Here is a 19,818-nt window from a genome sequence, read left to right on the forward strand (position 1 = left end):
CTTCATGAACTGCCTTTAGATAGGATTACAGTATCAGAACATAAGGAACATAGTGCTACAAGCTTTGGAAGTTCACATTCTGATTACTTCAATTTTCTCTATGGAGTGATGGGCCTTTGAGAGAAAAGGTGTGAAGCTAGCAATTTAGAAAAGTACGACACTGGGCAGATTAGAAATGCCCAAAGGGAGCTGGTGAGACAGTTCAAGTGGCTGATGGTGCTGGCCATCAAGTTTGATCCTCCCAGCTCCACATGGCGTGAGAATCAACTCTTGTCCTCTGACTTCCAAAAGTGCACCACGGTACTTGTGTGCTGTGCCTCTACCCACACTAAATAAATGTAATGAAAGAATAAGAACTGAAAACAAAACAGAAATGCTGAAAGGTCAGTGTGGTAGCACTTGACAGCCTATAATACCAGCACTTGAGGAGAGGCAAAAGGATTTTATGTTTGAGGTCAATCTGGGCTGCAGTATAAGGCTAGACTGGACGACGTTACTGAGTTCAAGGTCAGCATGGGAAACATGAGACCCTGTGTCAAAAACCAACTAAACAAACCAACAAAAATACTTCGGATACAACTGCCTAGAAGTATCAAAGACCAAGCAATATAGCAACTGAGGAGAGGAAAACAAGGAGCAAGAGCAGACAATGAGATAAAATAAGAACACTTACTATCTGGGAAGCTAAGAGAAGAAAGTGTACCCAGAAGGGAAGGGTGTGTGTGGTCTCCTCCAGTAATACTCAGAGATACACAGCTACAGATCCAGTGTGGACAAGGTGGAATTAACAAGAATCATGGTTTTGCCTTGATGAAGTGAGAGACCCTCAATGGAAGAAAAACACCAGCGGAATGATTATTATAATGTTTAGGCATTTAGGAGTTTTAGGTGAGGAGTGAAGTCATCAAGGAGATGCGACAGGCTGGAAGTTCCCGGTGTGCCTGGAGGATTGCTGGGGTCAAAGTCCTAGAGAAGATACGCCGTTAGTGCTCAACACTTACCTAGCTGTGTGAGGGCCCGGTTCTGATCTTCAGTATTGGAAATGGGTCAGGGAGCACACAGGACCCACACTGGTGGTAAACACTAAGCTGACGAAGGGCTGCAGTTATGTATAATGAGCACAGGGGAAGAAAGGGGAGAAAGGGCGGGGGACTGAGACTTGTGTAGCAGGACTCTTACTAGAATCAGGACCCTTAATACAGGACCTGGGGAAAATCAGGGCTGGGAGATGGCTCAGTGGGTAGAGCACGGGCCACCAAGCCTGATGAGCTGAGTTTGATAAGGGACCTACATGGTGGAAGAAGAGAACTGGCTCCTGAAAGTTGCCCTGTGACCTCCTCGTGTGCACTGTAGCATGTACACATCCATGTACTCACTAAATAAATTCTTAAAAAAGAATGATATTGTGGAAAGTTAAATTAGAAGTGGCACTGAAGAAGGGTCAGGAACTCAGTTTGTGGAGAACTCAAGAGTCATTTAGCGTCTCAACAGATGATGACACAAAGCGAAGTGGGTGACATAAACTGGTATCAGATTCCACACTGTTGCTGGTTTCTAGCAAAGAGAAAAGCAGAAGGGTCTGAAAGTAATGACAGGGGACAACATGGGCACTACCCCGTCTCCAGGTCCAGTGGGGTGAGGATGACAGAAGAAAACAGGAGAGACCAAAGGGAAGTCAAGTGCTAACACACAATGCTGTGCTAGGAACAGACCATCAGTTCTACAGAGTACAATGAAATACTTTGGAGCACTTAGTTGGAAGACAGAAAAATACACAGAATCTCAAGAGATTGAAATACGGGAGCTGGAGAAGGATCCTCGGAGACTGTGGAGCTTCCTGTGGCCATAAAAACTTGGCATAACATCATTCTTCAGAGCCTCAGTATGTCAAGGCCTGAGAAAGGATACTCACATTTACACCTCTGGGGAGAGAGGTAACAACACAAAACACATGCAGCACATTATCGTGTAAGCCGGATCCCTTAAAACCCAGCAAATGGGTCGATTGTGGTTTTAGAGCACAAGGAACTTCTCAAATGCTCTGTGCTAACAGTCCTACCCTCCTCAAAATCCATGACAACCACAACAGGTTTGTGCACAGTACCTCTAGTTCTACACATTTAGAAACAGACGGAACAGCTATCTTTCTGCCAAGAGACTCACTGACCAGGGGAAGTAGGTTGAGCTCTTACAATCTTGTTTCTAGAAGTTGAAGTGGCAGACACGGGAAAATTCCCTAACATTAGCTGGGCATAGTGTTGCATACCTATAATCCCAGCACTGGGGACACAGAGGCAAAACTTCCCTGTGAGTTCCAGGCCAGCCAGTGCTAAGACCCTGTCTCAAAAAACATCAACAGCAAAAGATTTGTGAATACTAATAAAAGTACAATTGGGTGAGTGCCACCTAGTGGACAGAAGCAAGTCTCAGGGAAATAGCAAATACCCTCTGTTCTTGCTGGGGAAGGGATTATTGACCCCTCCCAGGGCTCCTCCTGAAACCCAAAGCCTAAACTAAAGTTAGGCAGGAGCAGCAGAAGGCCAGCTACCTGCTGCCACCCACGCTCTGACTCCTGTATCAACAGCAACAAGCTGTGGAGTAAAGCTGGATTTGGTCTAAAGCTAACTAGAATACTCCTTTTTTTTTCCCCTTTCCTTTTTTTTTGAGACAGGGCTTCCGTGTGTAGTTTTGGTGCCTGTCCTGGACCTCGCTCTGTAAACCAGGCTGGCCTCAAACTCACAGAGATCCGCCTGCCTCTGCCTCACGAGTACTGGGATTAAAGCTGTTCACCACCACTGCCCAGCACCCCTTCTTTTAATAAAGAAGGAATTTAAAAAATTTAACAACTGGGTATGTTCCCAAGAAGTTAAAAGGCGGGACCAACAGAGTCCGTGATAAAAGACTCCTTGCTAATCACAACAAAACAAGGTGAAAATGCAGAAGGGTGGCACCCACCAAATCTGAATTCCATACATTCCCAGCAAGGAATGAATTATGTCAATTCCTCCTTTAGAGGAAAAAAAAGAGCTCAGAAACAAGAAAGTAAATCCAAAAGAGAAGCAGACACATCCACTTTAGGATCAGTTTCCGTCTCTTAGTAAGATGCACACACTCTCCTCTCCCCTTCCCTTTCTTTGTGGTACAAGGGATGGAGCCCAGGGCAAGTGCTCCAGCACTTAGCTGCCCCTGCCCTTTCTCAAGTGCCTACTAGATCGGAACTGCAATTCTCCTGCTCCAGTCTGAGAAACTGGGATTACAGGTGGACGCCAAAGGCTCAGCAGAAACACACATATTTTTGAACTTTAATAAAGCAGCAGGTGAAGGCATCTTTGACTACAGGAAGCAGGTGTGTAAAGTAGATTTTTTTTTCTTCATTGCCTAATCTTAGAGGATACCTATCTTAGAGCTAATAGGTATAAAAGAATTTTTAAGTATCAGTACAACATATAGGGAATACAGACACATTTACCAAACAGCAGAGAGAAAGTCAGGTTTAGGGTGTAAGGAAGTAATATAAAGAAAATCTAATGCCCACCAACTTCCTCATCAACACTGGCCGGCTACTGCTGAACACCTCAGCAGGGCCTCTACCATATTGGTAAGCATGGCTTATCTCTCTACCTGGACTAGTTTTGCTGGAGTTGAATACATCACAATCAGAACACAACTCTTCTTCTCTAACCCTACACACGCAGCAGCTCATCAGCTTTCCCTAATCTAATGTTTCTGCCTGCACTCACAAGACATCACTGCCAACCAAAGACTACGCTCAAGCAGCTGCAGTCCTGTGGATATCTAAGCTCTCCAAGGTTCCCAGGAAAAGCAGACTTCTGGGAAGCGAAGATCTACAACAAAACTTCAAAGTCAGTTTGAACTTACTATGTGGTTTAGAATGCTATCTAACCCATTATCTCCCCGTCACCTGTGAGGCAGGAGATTCATAGCACAATAACGAGTATTCATCTCCTTCACTTGCACTATCAGTATTAAGACTGAGATTTGGAAACTAACACTTGTTTCAGTGTTGAAACTAAACTGGGGTCTAGAAATGTAGCTCAGTGGAGAGTACTTTGCATAAAACCCTGGGTTCAACTTTCAGCACCATAAAATCCCTCTAACACAGCACACTGAACTAGTTCAATATTCAGTCTGGTATTCAAAACTACTTCTGAAAGGATTAAGGACCACGGTCTTTTACTGATGTCCTTGTGCAGTTTACATCACTGGAAACAAAGTAAACACAGTGTTATATTGTAGAGATCTGGGTCCTCCTTACATCTCAATTTTGAAGAGCTCAAACCCTTTCCTGATAAAAATCTAAAGTTCTAAAATAAAGGCAAGCACAATGAAGGTTTAAAAAAAGAAAAAAGAAAAAAAGAATTTATTAGAAACCATGGGCTAGAAGTCACAGCACTTGAGCCTGGGAATATCACCCCAGGAAAGCCCTCTAACTGGTCAGTCTGTACTTGTTATGGCAGAGAAGAAACACAATCCACTGTTTCATAAGGTTTCACTGTGGGCCAACAGGGAATTCGTACATGAAGCCTCCACTTGAACCAGCCTGTTTTGCCACCACTATCACTGTGGGTCTCTGAGGACTCGGTGGGGAGAGAAGGGAAACCAGCAAATTCCATCTTCTAAAGAGAAACTCCTTTACCTTTATTTAATCCTTTTCTCTAATACTCAACAACCCAACTAAAAGGCTCTTTTGCATTCTTACCTTTGGAAGCTGCAGGAACCAAGGGCCAGGAGGAAAAAGCATCAGATATTGGAAAGAAACAGAACAGGAATTACACATGGATCTTGGTTATTGTAGACAGCTGTAAATCAGTCACCCCACCTGTCCAAGGCACTTGCTGACCCCACTAATTAATACTCTGGTCTGGAGACAACACTTTAAGACAGAACCATAATCCATTCAAGCTACCCATCAATGGGCCCAAGCTGAGCTTTGGGCACCGTGTGTCCCTGTTCGGATACTGACACAAAATACTTACAAGCAGCAATTCTCTCTCCCAGCCCCAGGAGCCCCAGAATACAAAAACATTCTCTCTTCCCTGGAATGGAAAACTCAATCTTCCCAACCCCCTTCTACCCTCACCAGGGAAGGAAAAGTTCAGGGAGAGCACTCACTCTTGGTCTGGGCAGAGAAGGCAAGGGTAAGTTTGGCAAAAAGTTCGTTGTTCTCAAAGCGGTCCTCCTTCACCTTTGTCCAGAAGCAGTCCTGGGAAAGGTCCTCAGCCACAAACTGTATGAACAGACAGGTGGTAAGAGCTCTGGGCTGAACTCTCAACTCGCTGTGCTAGCAAAGTGACTCCAATTATCAGCAAGGTTGAGGAGCCTGTGACTAACTCAGCACACAGACAGTAGCTGTGCCCTTCACGGGGGATCAGGAGATAATGCTTCTGCTCTGTTTGCTGCTAACTAGTCAAGAATCAAAATCAGTTATGCTGATCTTCCTCCTAATACAAAACCTTCTAGTTCCATGAGCATTACAGTCTTATTTCCAATGTTCCTTGTTCTACATTTCTCCCCATCTGGCTATGTTTAACTAGAAGCAAAAGACTGACCCAACCATGGGGGTCACAAACACACTGTGGGCTGTACAAGCATAATTTCAGTCATCTGCCCCCCCAGCCAAGTGAGGGCTGTCAAGCTACCATAGCACTCATTTTATCAGAGAAAAGGCCAATGTATTAAGACGGGTTAAATGAATTAAGATGTATTCACATAGGGCCCAGAGATCTTTCTGTGTAAGTTCTGAAACAGAGATGCTGCATAAGCATAAACCCAGGCAGACCTTGAAGGAGAACAGATGTGAGCCCTAACAGTGGGTAGCCTACCTATGCACAAAAATAAGTCAAGAAAAGTAGTTTAAGATCTAATGCTGGGAAAAAAACTTACCTTGGACCAGTTTGGCCTCCGGAGCTGCACCTCTGGCTTATAAACTTTTTTAGGGGTTAATCCAAATGGCAGAACTGGGGCTGCAGGAACCCCAAATCCAAAGGGGGGAGGTGGAGGCACGCCCATTCCAGGTGGAGGTGGAGGAATGCCAGGGCCTCCAGGAAAAGGGGGAGGGGGAGGAGGCAGTCCAGGTCCTCCAGGCAAGGGAGGGGGTGGGGGTACAGCAGCACCTCCAGGCAGAGGAGGAGGTGGGGGAACGCCAACACTTCCAGGCAAGGGAGGGGGAGGGGGTATACCAGCACCTCCAGGCAGAGGAGGAGGTGGGGGGATGGCAGCCCCAGGCAAGGGAGGGGGAGGGGGCACAGCAGCACCTCCAGGCAGAGGAGGAGGTTGGGGGATGGCAGCCCCAGGCAAAGGAGGGGGAGGGGGTACAGCAGCACCTCCAGGCAAAGGAGGAGGTGGGGGGATGCTAGTACCTGCAAACGGAAGAGGGGGAGGGGGTGGAATGATACCTCCAGGAAGAGGAGGTGGGGGTGGGGGTGGGGGAGGGGGAATAACAGTGCCATGGTCACCGGGCAGAGGAGGGGCAGGGGGAACAGTAGCACTGCTAGAAACAGGAGGAGCAACAACCACAGCAGAGAGAGAAGCCATTTCCTTCTTGGCATCTTCTAGTTCTTTTGACAGCTTGGCAACCTACAGAAGCAACACAGAATAAGTACTTCTCACCCCACTTCAAGGACTACTGGAGCTGGAAAGGACTAAGAAACCACTAAATCCAAATTTCTGTTTAGCGTAGATGGACTGAGTGGTCAGATCACATGGTTCTCCTCAAAGTCACACTGTACTTAGGAGTAGAGTAAAACCAGAACTCAAGTCTTCACGTTCTTAGTGTTAGTGTGCCTTGAGTTTACTCGACTATAAAACTCAAGTATGGGCAATGCAGTGAATCCCCAACTGTACAAATGATCAAGTAATGCAGGCTGTCTAAGTGCAGAGAAAAGAGAAGGAAGGTGTCACAGAAGCATAGACTAAGTTGGATGGGCAAATAAGCCAATAGTTAATGTTTACCCCCAAGTCATTCATTATTTCTGGACTCTGCCATAAGTAACTTTTATCATCCTTTACATTTTTCTGTATTTTCTAAATGCTTTGTCTTATATACTATACTCCCAAAGCAAGAGTAAAGCCAGTAAATGACTGTTAAACACGCGCCATCGACCCGATGATCCAGCTGCTCTTCCCTAGCATAGGGGAATCTAAGCAGCCTATGACCGTGTGGTCCCATGACCAGCACGGCCCAGCTATGGAGGGCAGCTGCGGGCACACTACCACCCTGCTCAGACATTACCTCTCCTGTCAGCTTGGACACCTCCGCTTCCAGATCTTGCTTTTCTGTTGCAATCTGCTGCTTTTCAGAGTCCAGTGCATCCTTTTCTCCTTGAAGATCCTGAAGTTTCTGCTCAAAGTCATTTTCCATCTTCTTCATTTCTACTTGTAATTCATGCCGGGCTGTCAACTCTGAGTCCAACTAAAGAAGGAAAAAAAAAATCAGACTCCCAGCCATCTTTCCAGACGAACCTACAGTCACCTGGGGAGAGGGAACCTCAACTGAAGAACTGCTCAGATCAGACGGGCCTGTAGTCATGTCTGTGTAGCAGCTTCCTAACCCTAACTGATGCAGGACTGTGCCATGCCTAGGCAGTAGACCTGGGATGTGTAAGAAAGGCAGCTGATCAAGCCAATGGTAAGAGGCCAGTGAGCAGCATCCCTCTAGCTTCTGCTTCAAGCTCCAGCCTGCGCTTCCCTGATGACAGACTATCAAGTGAAGAGGAAATAAACCCTTTCCTCCCAAGTTACTTCAGAAAGCAAACTAGGATGCTGCTCATCCCAGTTAGGAGCGTAAGGGCGCTATGTAATTCCCTGTTTTGTCTCAACACTACGCTAGAGAGCTGCCTGACCATCTAAGCAATGCTTTGAAAAGAGACCAAGCATCAAAGTTAACGGGGAGGAGACAAGAGATCTTGTTCATATTCTTCCTACTTTTCTAGCTAGAAACCAAGTCAGCTATTCTGAGATTTGAAAGACCTTTAACCACGTCCTGGTTAGTTTTATGTCAACTTGACACAAGCTGGAGTCATCAGAGAGGAGGGAACCTCAATTGAGAAAATGCCCCTAAAGCCAGGCAGAGGTGGGGCAGCCCTCAGGAGGCAGAGGAAGGCGGAGTTTGAGGACAAACTGGTCCCAAGAGTGAGTTGGACAGCCAAGGCTACAGATAGAAACCCTGTCTCAAAAGACAAAAAAGAAAAAGAGAGAGAGACAGAGGGAGGGGGGGAGGGAGGGAGGGAAATGCCCCTGTAAAATTGGGCTGTAGGCAAGCCTATGGGGCATTTTCTTAATTAGTGATTGATGTGGGAGGGCTCAGCCCATGGTGGGCAAGACCACCTCTATAGGCTGGTGTTTCTGGCTTCTTTAAGAAAGCAGGCTGAGCAAGCCATGTAAGCAGCACCCCTCCATGGCCTCTGCATCAGCTCCTGCCTCCAGGTTCCTGCCCTGCATGAGCTCCTGCCCTCAGTGCTTTTGATGATGAATTGTTTGTTCTATGGAACTGTGAGTGAAATAAACCCTTTCCTCCCCAAGTTGCTTTTGGTCATGATGTTTCAACACACCAATAGTAACCCTACGACAAGCCAGGACAGCTGCCTTGCACAATTCCAGCCACAGCAGGAATCCTTAATTACTACAGAGATAAAAGGAATTGAGACATATTCCAGTTCCTACTGTCCTGGAGTAAGACTTAAGATGCGCACACTTACACAGAGCTTCTGTCTTTGCTGGATTGCCTGGTGCCCAAGAACGTTGCAAAACACCTCTAGTTTCTCATTCCACATCAATACCCTCTTTCCCACTAACAAAAAGATTTCCCCCTAGGAACCTTTCGAGTCTGAATGCTTTCAAAATATCAGACTGTCTCACATGTCAAAAAACAATTATCTTCAAAGAAAACTATATATCCCAAATTTACTTGTATATGTTTGTTTTACATATACACATATGTGTGGCTGACACTAGAGACTGAACCTAGGCTTTCACGCACAATGAGCAGGCACTCTAGCACTGATCCCCTCATACACACCTTTTTCTCCAGCTCTGTAGCTTTGGCCTCTGATTTTTCCACCTTTGTTTTATCAATCATTTGATCTGAAAAGAAAAAACAATTTGATCTGGAAACAACTCAGTAAGTAAAGCTCTCGGTTTCCTAAGCCTGCGCCTCTGCTCCTAAGCCTCCAATGCACTCAAGGGCAGTTGTCTGTCCTTCTTGTCTGCTGTTACTCTTCTTAATGCGCTACACTAGGACAAGAAATGCAAGTTTCAATGAAACACAACTTACACTTTCTTTAAAATTTTATTTATATAGTTGTTTGACTTTTTGTGTCTGTGAGTGTATACGAGTGCACACGTATGTGTTGAATACAGACATGTGTATGCAACAGGTGTGGAAGTCAGGTGACAACTCTCAACAGCGGTTCTTGCCACCATATGGAATCTGAGGCACAAACTCAGGTCTCGGGCTTGCATGCAAGCACCTCTACTTACTGCCACGTGGCTGGCCCTCAAGCTGTGATTTCTAAGTGCAAGGTAAGGCAGTCACATGAAGGAGGCCTATGTGCGACATTTATGATTCTGAGACCAGCAGGGTCAGAAAACAGCTGAAGTCTCTACAAAAAGTAGTGCATAAGAAAGGGGAAGATTTTTAATTTGTGCAGAAATAAACTAAAGAGACTACATAATTCCAGCACAGAGGGCACACTGAGAAAGGACAAAAACAGGGACAAGAATGATATCTTTGGAAATCTCACTGAAAGAAGGAAACAAGGTAGAAGCACTGAGTGTCCTGAGGAGCCGAGTAGGAAAGCGTGCTTACCAATCAATCCCTCAATATCAATCTGGAGGTGCCGGCACCTGAAGTCAGGATCAGTTCCATTCTTGTGTAGAACTATCTGAGAAATACATTCTTCAATCAATTTATAGTACTGTGGCCTATGAAAGGAACAAAAGAGACTTATCAAAGGGAAATCAAACTGTAACTTCCAGAACTATTCTGGACCAAGAAAAGTTAACTGCTCTGACAATAAAAAGAATTAAGGATAAGTATTCTGAAAAGAGCTCTGATGAAGCTGACAGAGCACCACTGCTGTGCTAGGAAAGTCTCCTCTTCTAGATCAGCTTTTATTCTTTCTACTTCAGATACTCAACAGCTCTTACAGGCTGGGGCTGTAGGTCAGCGGTAAAACATGTGCTAAGCATGTGGAAAGCATAAACGCTGACATGCATGTACACACATAAAGATTCATTTTTAATTGTGTGTGTATCTGTGTTTATGTACATGTATGAAAGTGCCCACCGAGGTCACAAATGTCAGATGGAATTACGGTTGGTTGCAGGTGGTTTGGGAAGCTGATATGAGTGCTGGGAACTACTGGGTCCTCCACAAGAACAGTATGCATACTGAGCCATCCCTCCGTCCCCCAACGTGCTTTCTTAACATGTGCTTCCCAGTGCCAATACCTTCACATCTAAATGAAGTCAGGCTTGATTCTTACGATCCTTCTTGTCATACTACTGCTGCTCTCTACTTCCAGGCAACCAGAAAGAGTTTGAGATTACCATCTCTCTCTACTGTCATCCTTATCCCACTTACCCACTCCCTTCTAAGAACATTTTACTTTACACAATGACCTATTCCAAAGAGGTGCCTTTCAACTGAATGAAAGCAGTTGATGTCGATCAAACAGTTGATAACTTCCTTTAGATCTGTGACTAATGAACCTAACCCACCATCTTTTTCATTTCTTTTTAAACTTTCTAAAACAATATTTGAAGTTAAGGATGCTGCTTTTCCACTTAGACTCAAAAATCCCCCACAGGTACATCAGCTTACCTAGCTTCATAATCATTTCGGACCAATAGGAGATGCTGCAGGATGGACAGGAAGTGTGGCTCTGCCTTTGAATCTTTCACTGTGTTTAAAAGAATCTGGAAGACTTCACCGAAGTCAGTAGAAAGAGCAGGCTAAGGAAATCAAATATTTAGAAGCTGTTTTGGGGCGGGGGGACTTGCTCAAGGAAAAGATGCCACTTCCACTCCAACAGCCGTTCCTAAAGCATCACTGTTCCCTTAACCAAGAACAGTGCTGCTATCCATCAACAGAGGATCCCTAGTGCTCAGCTTGACAATCTACGGCAGAAACAAAAACAGAACCACCTCAAAGTTACCTGTGGCCGGTAATCAAATACACAATAGCAATACTGCTTGTCAGATCAGAGAGTTCTACATAGCGCCCATCTCAGTAAGTTATCGTGTTCTAGGAAACATACAGATCCGGATGGATGCTTTAGGATGTCAGGGCAATCTGGCTGTAACATCTGTTACTTTATCCCTTCACTGACTGCCAGACTGATGGATGCTTTTACGTTAAAAAGATCACCTTTCCTAGCTTTCCTGGTTTATGCTAGACAGCAATATGAAGACAACAGTTATATTTATTAAAAATAAATATATATTTTTGAGACAGGGTCTCTCTGTGTGGCCCTAGCTGGTCTGGAGCTCACTATGCAGAGCAGGCTGGTCTCAAACTCAAGATATCCTCCTAAGTGCTAGGAGACAAATGCAAGGCATGTGCCAAACAACCAGCCCTATACCCTCTTCTAAGTCATCACTTTCCACACTGCTCCATAATCCAGTCACCAGTCATAAAGGATATTCCATCTCCATGCGGATGTCTTCCAGCCGTCCCTTCAGATCAAGGAAATCTTCCTCCCCTTGTTCCTCGAACACATTTAGCTGTACTCTCATATCATCGTTGTCAATCTCCCGAAGCTCCTGGCAACGATAGAAGAAGTCAGGAGACCTGAAAATTTCCTATGTGCCTAGAAATCCAAACCTTCCAATCTGGTGTTTAAGTGGAAAACCAGAATCACCTCAAGGACAATCGGGACTGTGCAAGCAGGAAGGAACAATCCAGCCTTTCTAATGAAATGTTGTCTTACCTGCAACACCTGATGCAGCCCCAAGCGCATCAGTTCACTTCGAATGTGAACTCGGAAGTCAAGTTCTTCTGCGGGAGTGATGAGAGCATTGATCAGCTGTAGGCAGCCCACCTGAAATAAGCAAATCCAGCTGCTACGTCAGCATTAAGCCTTATGGATAAGGATTCCACTATTTATATACATTCTGGAGCTCCATAAAAGATACAGAATAAAAACTATAGGAAAGACTTTTTACTAGAGCAACAAAACATTGTTGAGCACAAGTCTGGAATACTTAGTGTTTTAATGAATCCAAGGATCTAATATAACACATTACTATAAAACCTTGACTTTCCTAATGTACTAATAAATAACTGATTTATTCCCCCAATGTCACAAGGAGGAAAACAATTCTTTAAAAATCATTTTCTTCAGAGAATAAAAAAAACAAAACAAAACCCTAACCAGAGGTGTCAGATGCCCTGGAGCTGGAGTTACAGACAGTTGTGAGCTGTCTGACAAGGAGGCTGGGAAATGAACTTCGTCTTCTGGAAGAGCGGTATATGCTCCTAACTGATGAGCCGTCTCTCTAGCCCCCACATAGTCTATAAAAGGCCAAATGACACTAGCCCCGGTGGTGTAGACCCATGCTTCAGGAGGCAGGAAGATCAATGCTTGCCTGGTCAATTACCACAAGTGCAATTCCAGGACTTGGGGGGCAAGAGGATCAGTAGTCTAGCCTAGACTGCAATATGAAATAAAAATATCTCAAAATTAAAAATTAAAAAGGGCCCCCGGCTCCTTGTTCAGTGGTAGTTCCGTAGTAGGGGACTTACCCAGCATAAGCAAAGCCCTAGGTTCAATTTCCCATACCACAGAAAAATGAAGGACAAATGAACTCTGGTCTTTCCATTTTGAATTATTCTATTCTATTCTATTGTTGGCCCAGTTTTAAGGGCGCATATACATACTTTGAGTGCAATGGGAGTCCCACTTTTTAATCCGTCCAGCAGTGGCTGGAAGCGTTCCACCTCATCCATTTCAGCTCTCTCTGTCATTGCCTCCAAAACTCGTTCATTCCTGTCCAAGACAAAAGAAAGTAAATTGCCTGGGTGCACTGACAGACATGGACGGATCTGACAGGGAATAAACCAATTAGGAAACAAGTCATTAGCAATGCCTCAGGTTTCTGAAATTATTCTCCTAACCCCCACAGACACGACAATCTGATACAAGCAATGGACTATCTTTTGAGAAAATAATTTCCTAAAATCCTTCCTAGACTCCTACCCATGAATAAAATTAAGACTTCTGAGCTATGAAATATAAATTACTCTGACTTTTTAAGGATCATTTAATATTAAGAATACTAATCAATTTCCAATGCACAGTACATGTGGTCCATTTCTAGAAATCTATCTAATACAAAAGGATAAATGTAATAGAAACTATGTATAGAAATGTTTGTTATGGCATCATTAGTAATAGTAAAAAAAAAAATTCTTATCATCTACAGCAAGGTCAGAATCTGCATAAGTATAACTGAAGTCTAGGAATAGAAGAAATGTTAAAAAAAAAAAAAAGAGAGAGAGACAGAAGGCAGCATCAGTTTGTAGTATTTGATGTGTGTGTGTGTGTGTACATATAAAATGTTATATGGCCACTAAAAATAATAAGGTAACTCTATTAAGTACCAATGAAGAATGATGTCCAAAATCTACTGCTAAATAAAAATAACCAAGCTAAAGCTGAATACGGTGGCACACATGTGTAACTCCAGAACTTGAGAGTCTGAGATAAGAGGATCAGACATGTCCAGCCTGGACTATATGAGTTTGTAGCCAGTTCAGACTACAAAACAATTCTGCCCTAAAAAAACCTACAGGGGACAGAGAGCTGAAAAAAAAAAGGGGGGGGGGGGGTTTGATTTTTACTTTTGTTAAACCAACACCTCCAAGAAAACAAAAATCTGTTGTATACATGTAATGTTTTACGGGCATGAACTATCATTTCTCAGCTCTAAGACTGCAAGATTTCCAAGAATCAAGGAAACAGAATGTTTATGGTTAAAGAAAAAAGCCCATGAATTCTATCCAAGCCATTAGCAATGGTTCTTTTCAAGGCAGGATTTGGGGAAGGAATGGGCTGTTAAAATTTTACTTCATCTTTTTTTTTTCATCTACTTTTAATATGGTTGGATTATTAAGATAATAGGCTGCTTCTAATATTAAATATACACATGACAATAAAAAAAGAAACCTCTGTTCCAGGTAACACAGATATTAATGGAGATGCAGCAGGCAAGCTGTGCTGGCTGGTTTTTATGTCAACTTGACAGAAGCTAAAGTCATCTGAGAGGAGGGAACTTCAATTGAGAAAATGCCTCCATAAGATAGGCTGTAGGCAAGCCTGTTAGGCATTTTCTTAATTAATGATTGATATGGGAGGCCCAACTCATAGTAGGTGGGACCACTCCTGAGCTGGTGGTGCTGGGTTCTATAAGAAAGTAATCTGAGTCAGGAAGCAGCTTCCCCACATGGCCTCTGCATCAGCTCCTGCCTCCAGGTTCCTGCCCTGTTTGAGTTCCTGCCTTGGCTTCCCTCAATGGACTGTAAGTTGGGATATGTAAGCCAAATAGCCCTTTCCTCCCCAACTTGCTTTTGGTCATGGTGTTTCATCACAGCAATAGAAACCCTATCTAAGACATAAGCCTGCTACACTTTTTCTTGTTTTACAATTTATTACTGTATGTGAGGTTCTGCCTATGTGCATGCCTATGTACCATGTGCATGCCTGGTGCCAGGTACGAGAAGAGGGTATTGGATTCCCTTGAACTGAAGTAATAGATAGTTGTGAGTCACCTTGTGGGTGCTGGGAATAAAACCTGGGTCCTCTAGAAGAATAACCTATGTTCTTAACCCCTGAGCCATCTCTCTGTCCCCTTATTAGACTTCAGTGGACACATCAGTCATCAACATCTAGGAAGCTTAATTTTTTTAATTCGTGTGTGTGTGTGTGTGTGTGTGTGTGTGTACACGGATATGTGCATTCACATGCATAGATTAGAGGACAACTTGTGGAAGTCACTTTCCCATTTCCCATGGAGGTCCCTGAGATTGAACTCAGGTCATCATGCTCAGCAGCAGCTATCTTCATCCTCTGAGCTATTTCACCAGCCTTTTCTTTTTTCAATTAAAGGATTACATTTGTATTTGTGTGCGTGTGTGTGTGTGTGTGTGTGTGTGTGTGTGTGTGTGTGTGTGTGCGCGCATGGAGGTCAGAGTTACTGGGGTTCATTCTCTCCTACTACGGTAGGTCCTGAAGTGCCTTTACTCAAAGTTATCTTGCCAGATACAATCTTTTCGTAAATCGGTGTGACTGTCCTTATTCAAAATGCCTTAAATCATGTCTTACAGTTCATTTAAAAAATATTTTTGGAAGATTTGCATACACAAAATGAGTTTATCTTAAGGATGATATTCAAGCCTAAACATGAAATTCATGTTTCAAATACCTTATAGCCTGAAGGTAATTTTATACAGTATTGCTAATAATACTGTATAACAATAAACATATAACCAAGTTTCACAGTATGGAATTTTCTACTTGGAGTATCATGATGGTATAAAAAAAGTTTCTGTTTGAAGCACTGTGGATCTTCAGATACTCTACCTGCACTAAGATCCTAACATTCACTTCTGAGAAGAAATGGGGCCTTACTATTTAGCCTCTAAGACCAAGAGGACACCTAAATAACTCAATTTTCCTCTATGCTACAAGGAAACGGTAAAATGAGAACGCAGAAATAGCTCAGGTCACATACATGTCCTCTGGCTGTGGCAGGATACACAGAGCAGACAGCAGCTTAGCTGCATCAATCATCATATTAGGAACAGCAGGATCCATGGCTCTGACCAGCAGCAGGATTCCTTCTTCTGTGTCCAACATGGTTTTGATTCCAAACTGGTAAGACAGGAACAGAGGAAGGAGGCTTAACAATAACACACATAAACAAGGGCCGTGCAGGACTTTGATGAGTAGAGTGTTATCTCCTCAAATACATGGAAGAACGTTAACCCCTAGAACCCTAGATTGTAGCCTCTTGGGATATAGTCACTGCAGATAAGATGACCTAAATGACAATGAAGCCACGCTGGAGTAAGGCAGGGTCTTAATCCAGTATGCCCGACCCCGTATAAGAGAGAAATCCACATCCCAGACACACACATACAGAACATCACAAGAACAGGAAGCGGCAATGAGAATAATGCATCGATAACCCAGTGCCTGTGAGCAACTAGAAAGCAGGAGAGAAACACGGAACACTTTCTCCCTCCCAGCCTCAGAGAGAACCTGTCCTGCTGACATGGGGTCTTGGACTTCCATCCTTCAAAACTGAGACAATGAATTTCTGTCGTTTAAGTCACCTGCTTTGTGGACTCTAGAAACTAGCACAGGAGTAGAGAATATTTTCCCAATAACAGCTGAACAGAGATGATTACAACAAAGTAAATTTCCTAAGACATACAACAAAATTTTATGTCTTCATAGATTAAAAACTGATTTTTTTATCATCATCCCCCTACCCTAAGGAGTAGGTTAATTACAGAAAAATTAAATAGCAAAGAAAATAGATATCTACTCAAACAATAACTACAGGCTCCTAGAGTTTAAATACAAAATGAACGAGAAAAAAAACCCTAAATTGGGAGTGGTGGTTTACAGCTTTCAGCCAAGCACTCAGGAGGTAGAGGTAGGGGAATCTCTGTGTGTTTGAAGCTAGCCTGGTCTACCGAGTGAGTTCCAGTACAGCTAGGGCTGTATAGTGAGACTCTGTCTTTAAAAAATAAAATACCAGAGTAGGAATGAATATTCTGGAAGAAACGGCACACTGGCACACACCCGAAATCCCAGCACTCGGGAGGTGGGAGCAGACGCAACACGAATTCAAACACACTTAAGGGAAATTTGGACTTGTTGAGATTGGGACCGATTTAATGTAGGAAATAGGGAAGGAAATAAAGTAAACATCCCAAACAATAACTACAGGTCCAATAACAAGACTAGTGAAAGAACGTAGAGTACAAGAACACTTAGCCTACCCTTGGAAACAGAACTAGGGAAAGAACTCCACGGAGGCTCCTATACGTGGCAGTGAAGTAGTTACAGTATGGAAAGGAGAGACAAAGCCTTGAACCTCAGTTTCTTCCTCTGGCAGAGCTAACAAAGGAGAACTAATGAAGATCTAGACAGGGGCTGGGGTCCAACTGGGAAAACCTCACCTTGTTGTTCATGAAAGCTTTCAAGCAGCGGATAACCTCATGCTGGTTCCGGCTGTCGTAGCTTCTGCACACAGAAAACATGATCAGCGAAGTCCCTTTATTTTATAATACACACTCTTTCCATATGATTGTTCAATCTTGCAAACAAGGACATTAAAAATGCCTTCAACTAGCCGCTCAGTAGAATCTGTCAGTTATGAATGCAGCCCAGCATGTTCACAGATGACAGCATTATGCTGTGATGTCAAAAGGCAGTACAGCCCTACATCACAAAGCACTTGACCCAGAAACACTAACAAAGATAATCAACTGACTAATACCCTTACAATTTGAGAATTTAGTATTAAATTTCTATTAGTATTCAACTAAATTAGCATTAGATTTAGTATTAAACCTGCCAATTTGGGGTTGGGCATAACTCAACAGTTCAATACTTGCCTAGCAAGTGTAAGGCCCTAAGTTTGAATCCCAACACTATTAAAAAGTGTGTTAAGTGTGCAAACAAAACTCCACCCCTTAACTCCCTCTAGGCAGCCAGGTACTAAATTCTATCAAGATACTATCCTATCTATCACTCCTTGCCTAACACTCAAAAGGCTTCATATCTGAGAAAGTAAACACAGACCCAATCCTTGTACTGTTTGTCTCAGAAAAGATTCCACAAGTATTGGGCACCTTGGATGGCAGCACAGCAGCCTAAAATGGTTTTTGATACTCAAGAATGTATGCCAATCCTGAAGACTACTGCAATGCTAAACCCAAACTAATACAGGATACTCCAAGAAAGACTCCAAGTGTAATGTGGCCCAGACCAGATCACAGTACAGCTGAAGACGAAATCAGACCCTCTTTCTAGACAGAAAAAGAACTAATCATCTTTACTGGTCCATATCTTCCTCCCTCTACACTCTCATCCTCCCATCTCCTCCACAATAAACCTCATTTTCATCCAACAGCATAGTCCTCTAGTCCATGATTCTGAATATAACTGTTGTTTTTCCCTTAATGCAAAGCCCATTTTGGCCCTCAACCTAGAAAATATAAAGACCCAAAATTCCTTACCCAGAAGTCTCCTCTTTCTCATCATGGAGTCGTTTAAGAATGTCCAATAAGGAGGATAGGCCTTCAGCACCAAATGTCTGCACCCAGCTGTAAGGAATAGATGAAAGGTAATACAGTATCAACTTAAATCAATAAAGGCTCTTTGGCAAATCTATCCTAGAAACCCTTTACTCCCAATCCAGACCTTTCTCATACTTCTCTGCCTCCCTTGATTATGAACAATAGCATGAGTTTCTGGGACTGTTACCTCAGAATTCTCACCTGACAGGGTTATTGTTGAGAGAGACTCGAAGGGACTCCAGGCAACTAAGCAGATGCACATCCCGCAAGCCTGACCTCAGATCCTGAATGTACATCATGGCAGACCTAGAGCTCTCCTTCTGGTTCATGCCCTGGAAAGAGGCACAGAGAAGTCAGTAAATACTGAGCCAATCACAAGTTGTGAGCTAATATTCACCAACACGGTTTCAAAAATACCAGGGCAGACACCCATTACACAAACTACCAAACTATGCGAGATGCATAAATAGTTCGTGAATTTAAGTACAAGTTAGGGGAAAAAGTATAAAGATGGTGGCAACTCAGATAAGAGTGAGTCAAGAGCAAGCTTATCTACCAGGATTAAGCAGGATTGATAGAGACATAGAACATTCTGTCAAATTAGCAGAATAAGCAGGTCCGTAGTAAGCATGCAGCCTCCTGTGAGCATCTGCCCTAGAGCTTACAGCCTGGGAAGTGTGCAAATACTGGGACACCATCTCCCTCTTGATGACAATGTCCTTCTCTCTCAAAGGCTGCTGTTTCTCCTCATTCAGGTTCATATCCACCTAGCAAAGGGAGGGAGCAGGGAGGCAGAGAGAAAAAAAATAAAATTACCTTCTAAGTTTTTGTTTGTTTGTTTTTGTTTTTGTTTTTTTGCGACAGGGTCTCACTCTGTAGCTCTTGCTGTCCTAGAACTCACTACGGAGACCAGGCTTGCCTTGAACTCACAGAGATCTCCCTGCCGCTTGTAAGTTTTTAATGTTTCATATTTATTATACTTAACAATGAGTTGAACACAGTAAATTATTATTGAACAAAATTTTTTTTCTTGATTCCTAGAGGTTTAAGTTATGGCAACCAATAAAAATTCCTCAGGGATAAAATCTAATTCATTTCAGTACAGATCCCCACAGACACTGTCCTTGGTATGATACCTGCATGTTGGCACACAAGCTGGGTATACATACACTCTACCACTGGGCTATGCCTTCAAACCACGGGACACTTTAAAATACACACACTTCTGACGGTTCCCCTAGGAAACAATGGACTCGATACATGTTCTTTTGTATTACTGAGAGGAAACCATACATAATGTTTTCTGCATTAAAGTACTGGAGAACAGCTGCCATAAAAAACAAACTCTGCCCGAACTCTGAGGCCTAATCACTTACACTGGTCATTGCAGAGTGTCCACTCAAAGTGTCCATGTTCTCATTAGAGCCAGCAAAGTCACAACTACACATAGCTCACAACTAAACCTCCACTACAATCCTTAAAGG

General features: G+C 43.3%; 1 protein-coding gene across 1 annotated transcript in view; it reads right to left on the minus strand.

Annotated features, from left to right (window-relative positions):
- Window positions 1–2,650: 2,650 nt before the first annotated feature.
- The window catches only part of LOC102907371 (protein diaphanous homolog 1), a 50,210-nt gene continuing 33,042 nt past the window's right edge, over window positions 2,651–19,818 (minus strand). Inside the window, exons 4-18 of the mRNA XM_006989220.4 lie at window positions 19,000–19,101; window positions 18,536–18,666; window positions 18,275–18,361; window positions 17,213–17,276; window positions 15,754–15,893; window positions 12,902–13,010; window positions 11,952–12,062; window positions 11,666–11,784; window positions 10,844–10,960; window positions 9,827–9,942; window positions 9,038–9,102; window positions 7,253–7,432; window positions 5,905–6,597; window positions 5,134–5,248; window positions 2,651–4,729 (exon numbers count right to left, since the gene is read on the minus strand). Of these exons, the coding sequence (XP_006989282.2) occupies window positions 4,677–4,729; window positions 5,134–5,248; window positions 5,905–6,597; window positions 7,253–7,432; window positions 9,038–9,102; window positions 9,827–9,942; window positions 10,844–10,960; window positions 11,666–11,784; window positions 11,952–12,062; window positions 12,902–13,010; window positions 15,754–15,893; window positions 17,213–17,276; window positions 18,275–18,361; window positions 18,536–18,666; window positions 19,000–19,101 (2,202 nt within the window). The 3' untranslated portion in view covers window positions 2,651–4,676. The remainder of the gene's footprint in view (window positions 4,730–5,133; window positions 5,249–5,904; window positions 6,598–7,252; window positions 7,433–9,037; window positions 9,103–9,826; window positions 9,943–10,843; window positions 10,961–11,665; window positions 11,785–11,951; window positions 12,063–12,901; window positions 13,011–15,753; window positions 15,894–17,212; window positions 17,277–18,274; window positions 18,362–18,535; window positions 18,667–18,999; window positions 19,102–19,818) is intronic.

Source organism: Peromyscus maniculatus, chromosome 19, assembly GCF_049852395.1.
Source record: "Peromyscus maniculatus bairdii isolate BWxNUB_F1_BW_parent chromosome 19, HU_Pman_BW_mat_3.1, whole genome shotgun sequence".
NCBI classification, from domain to species: domain Eukaryota; kingdom Metazoa; phylum Chordata; class Mammalia; order Rodentia; family Cricetidae; genus Peromyscus; species Peromyscus maniculatus.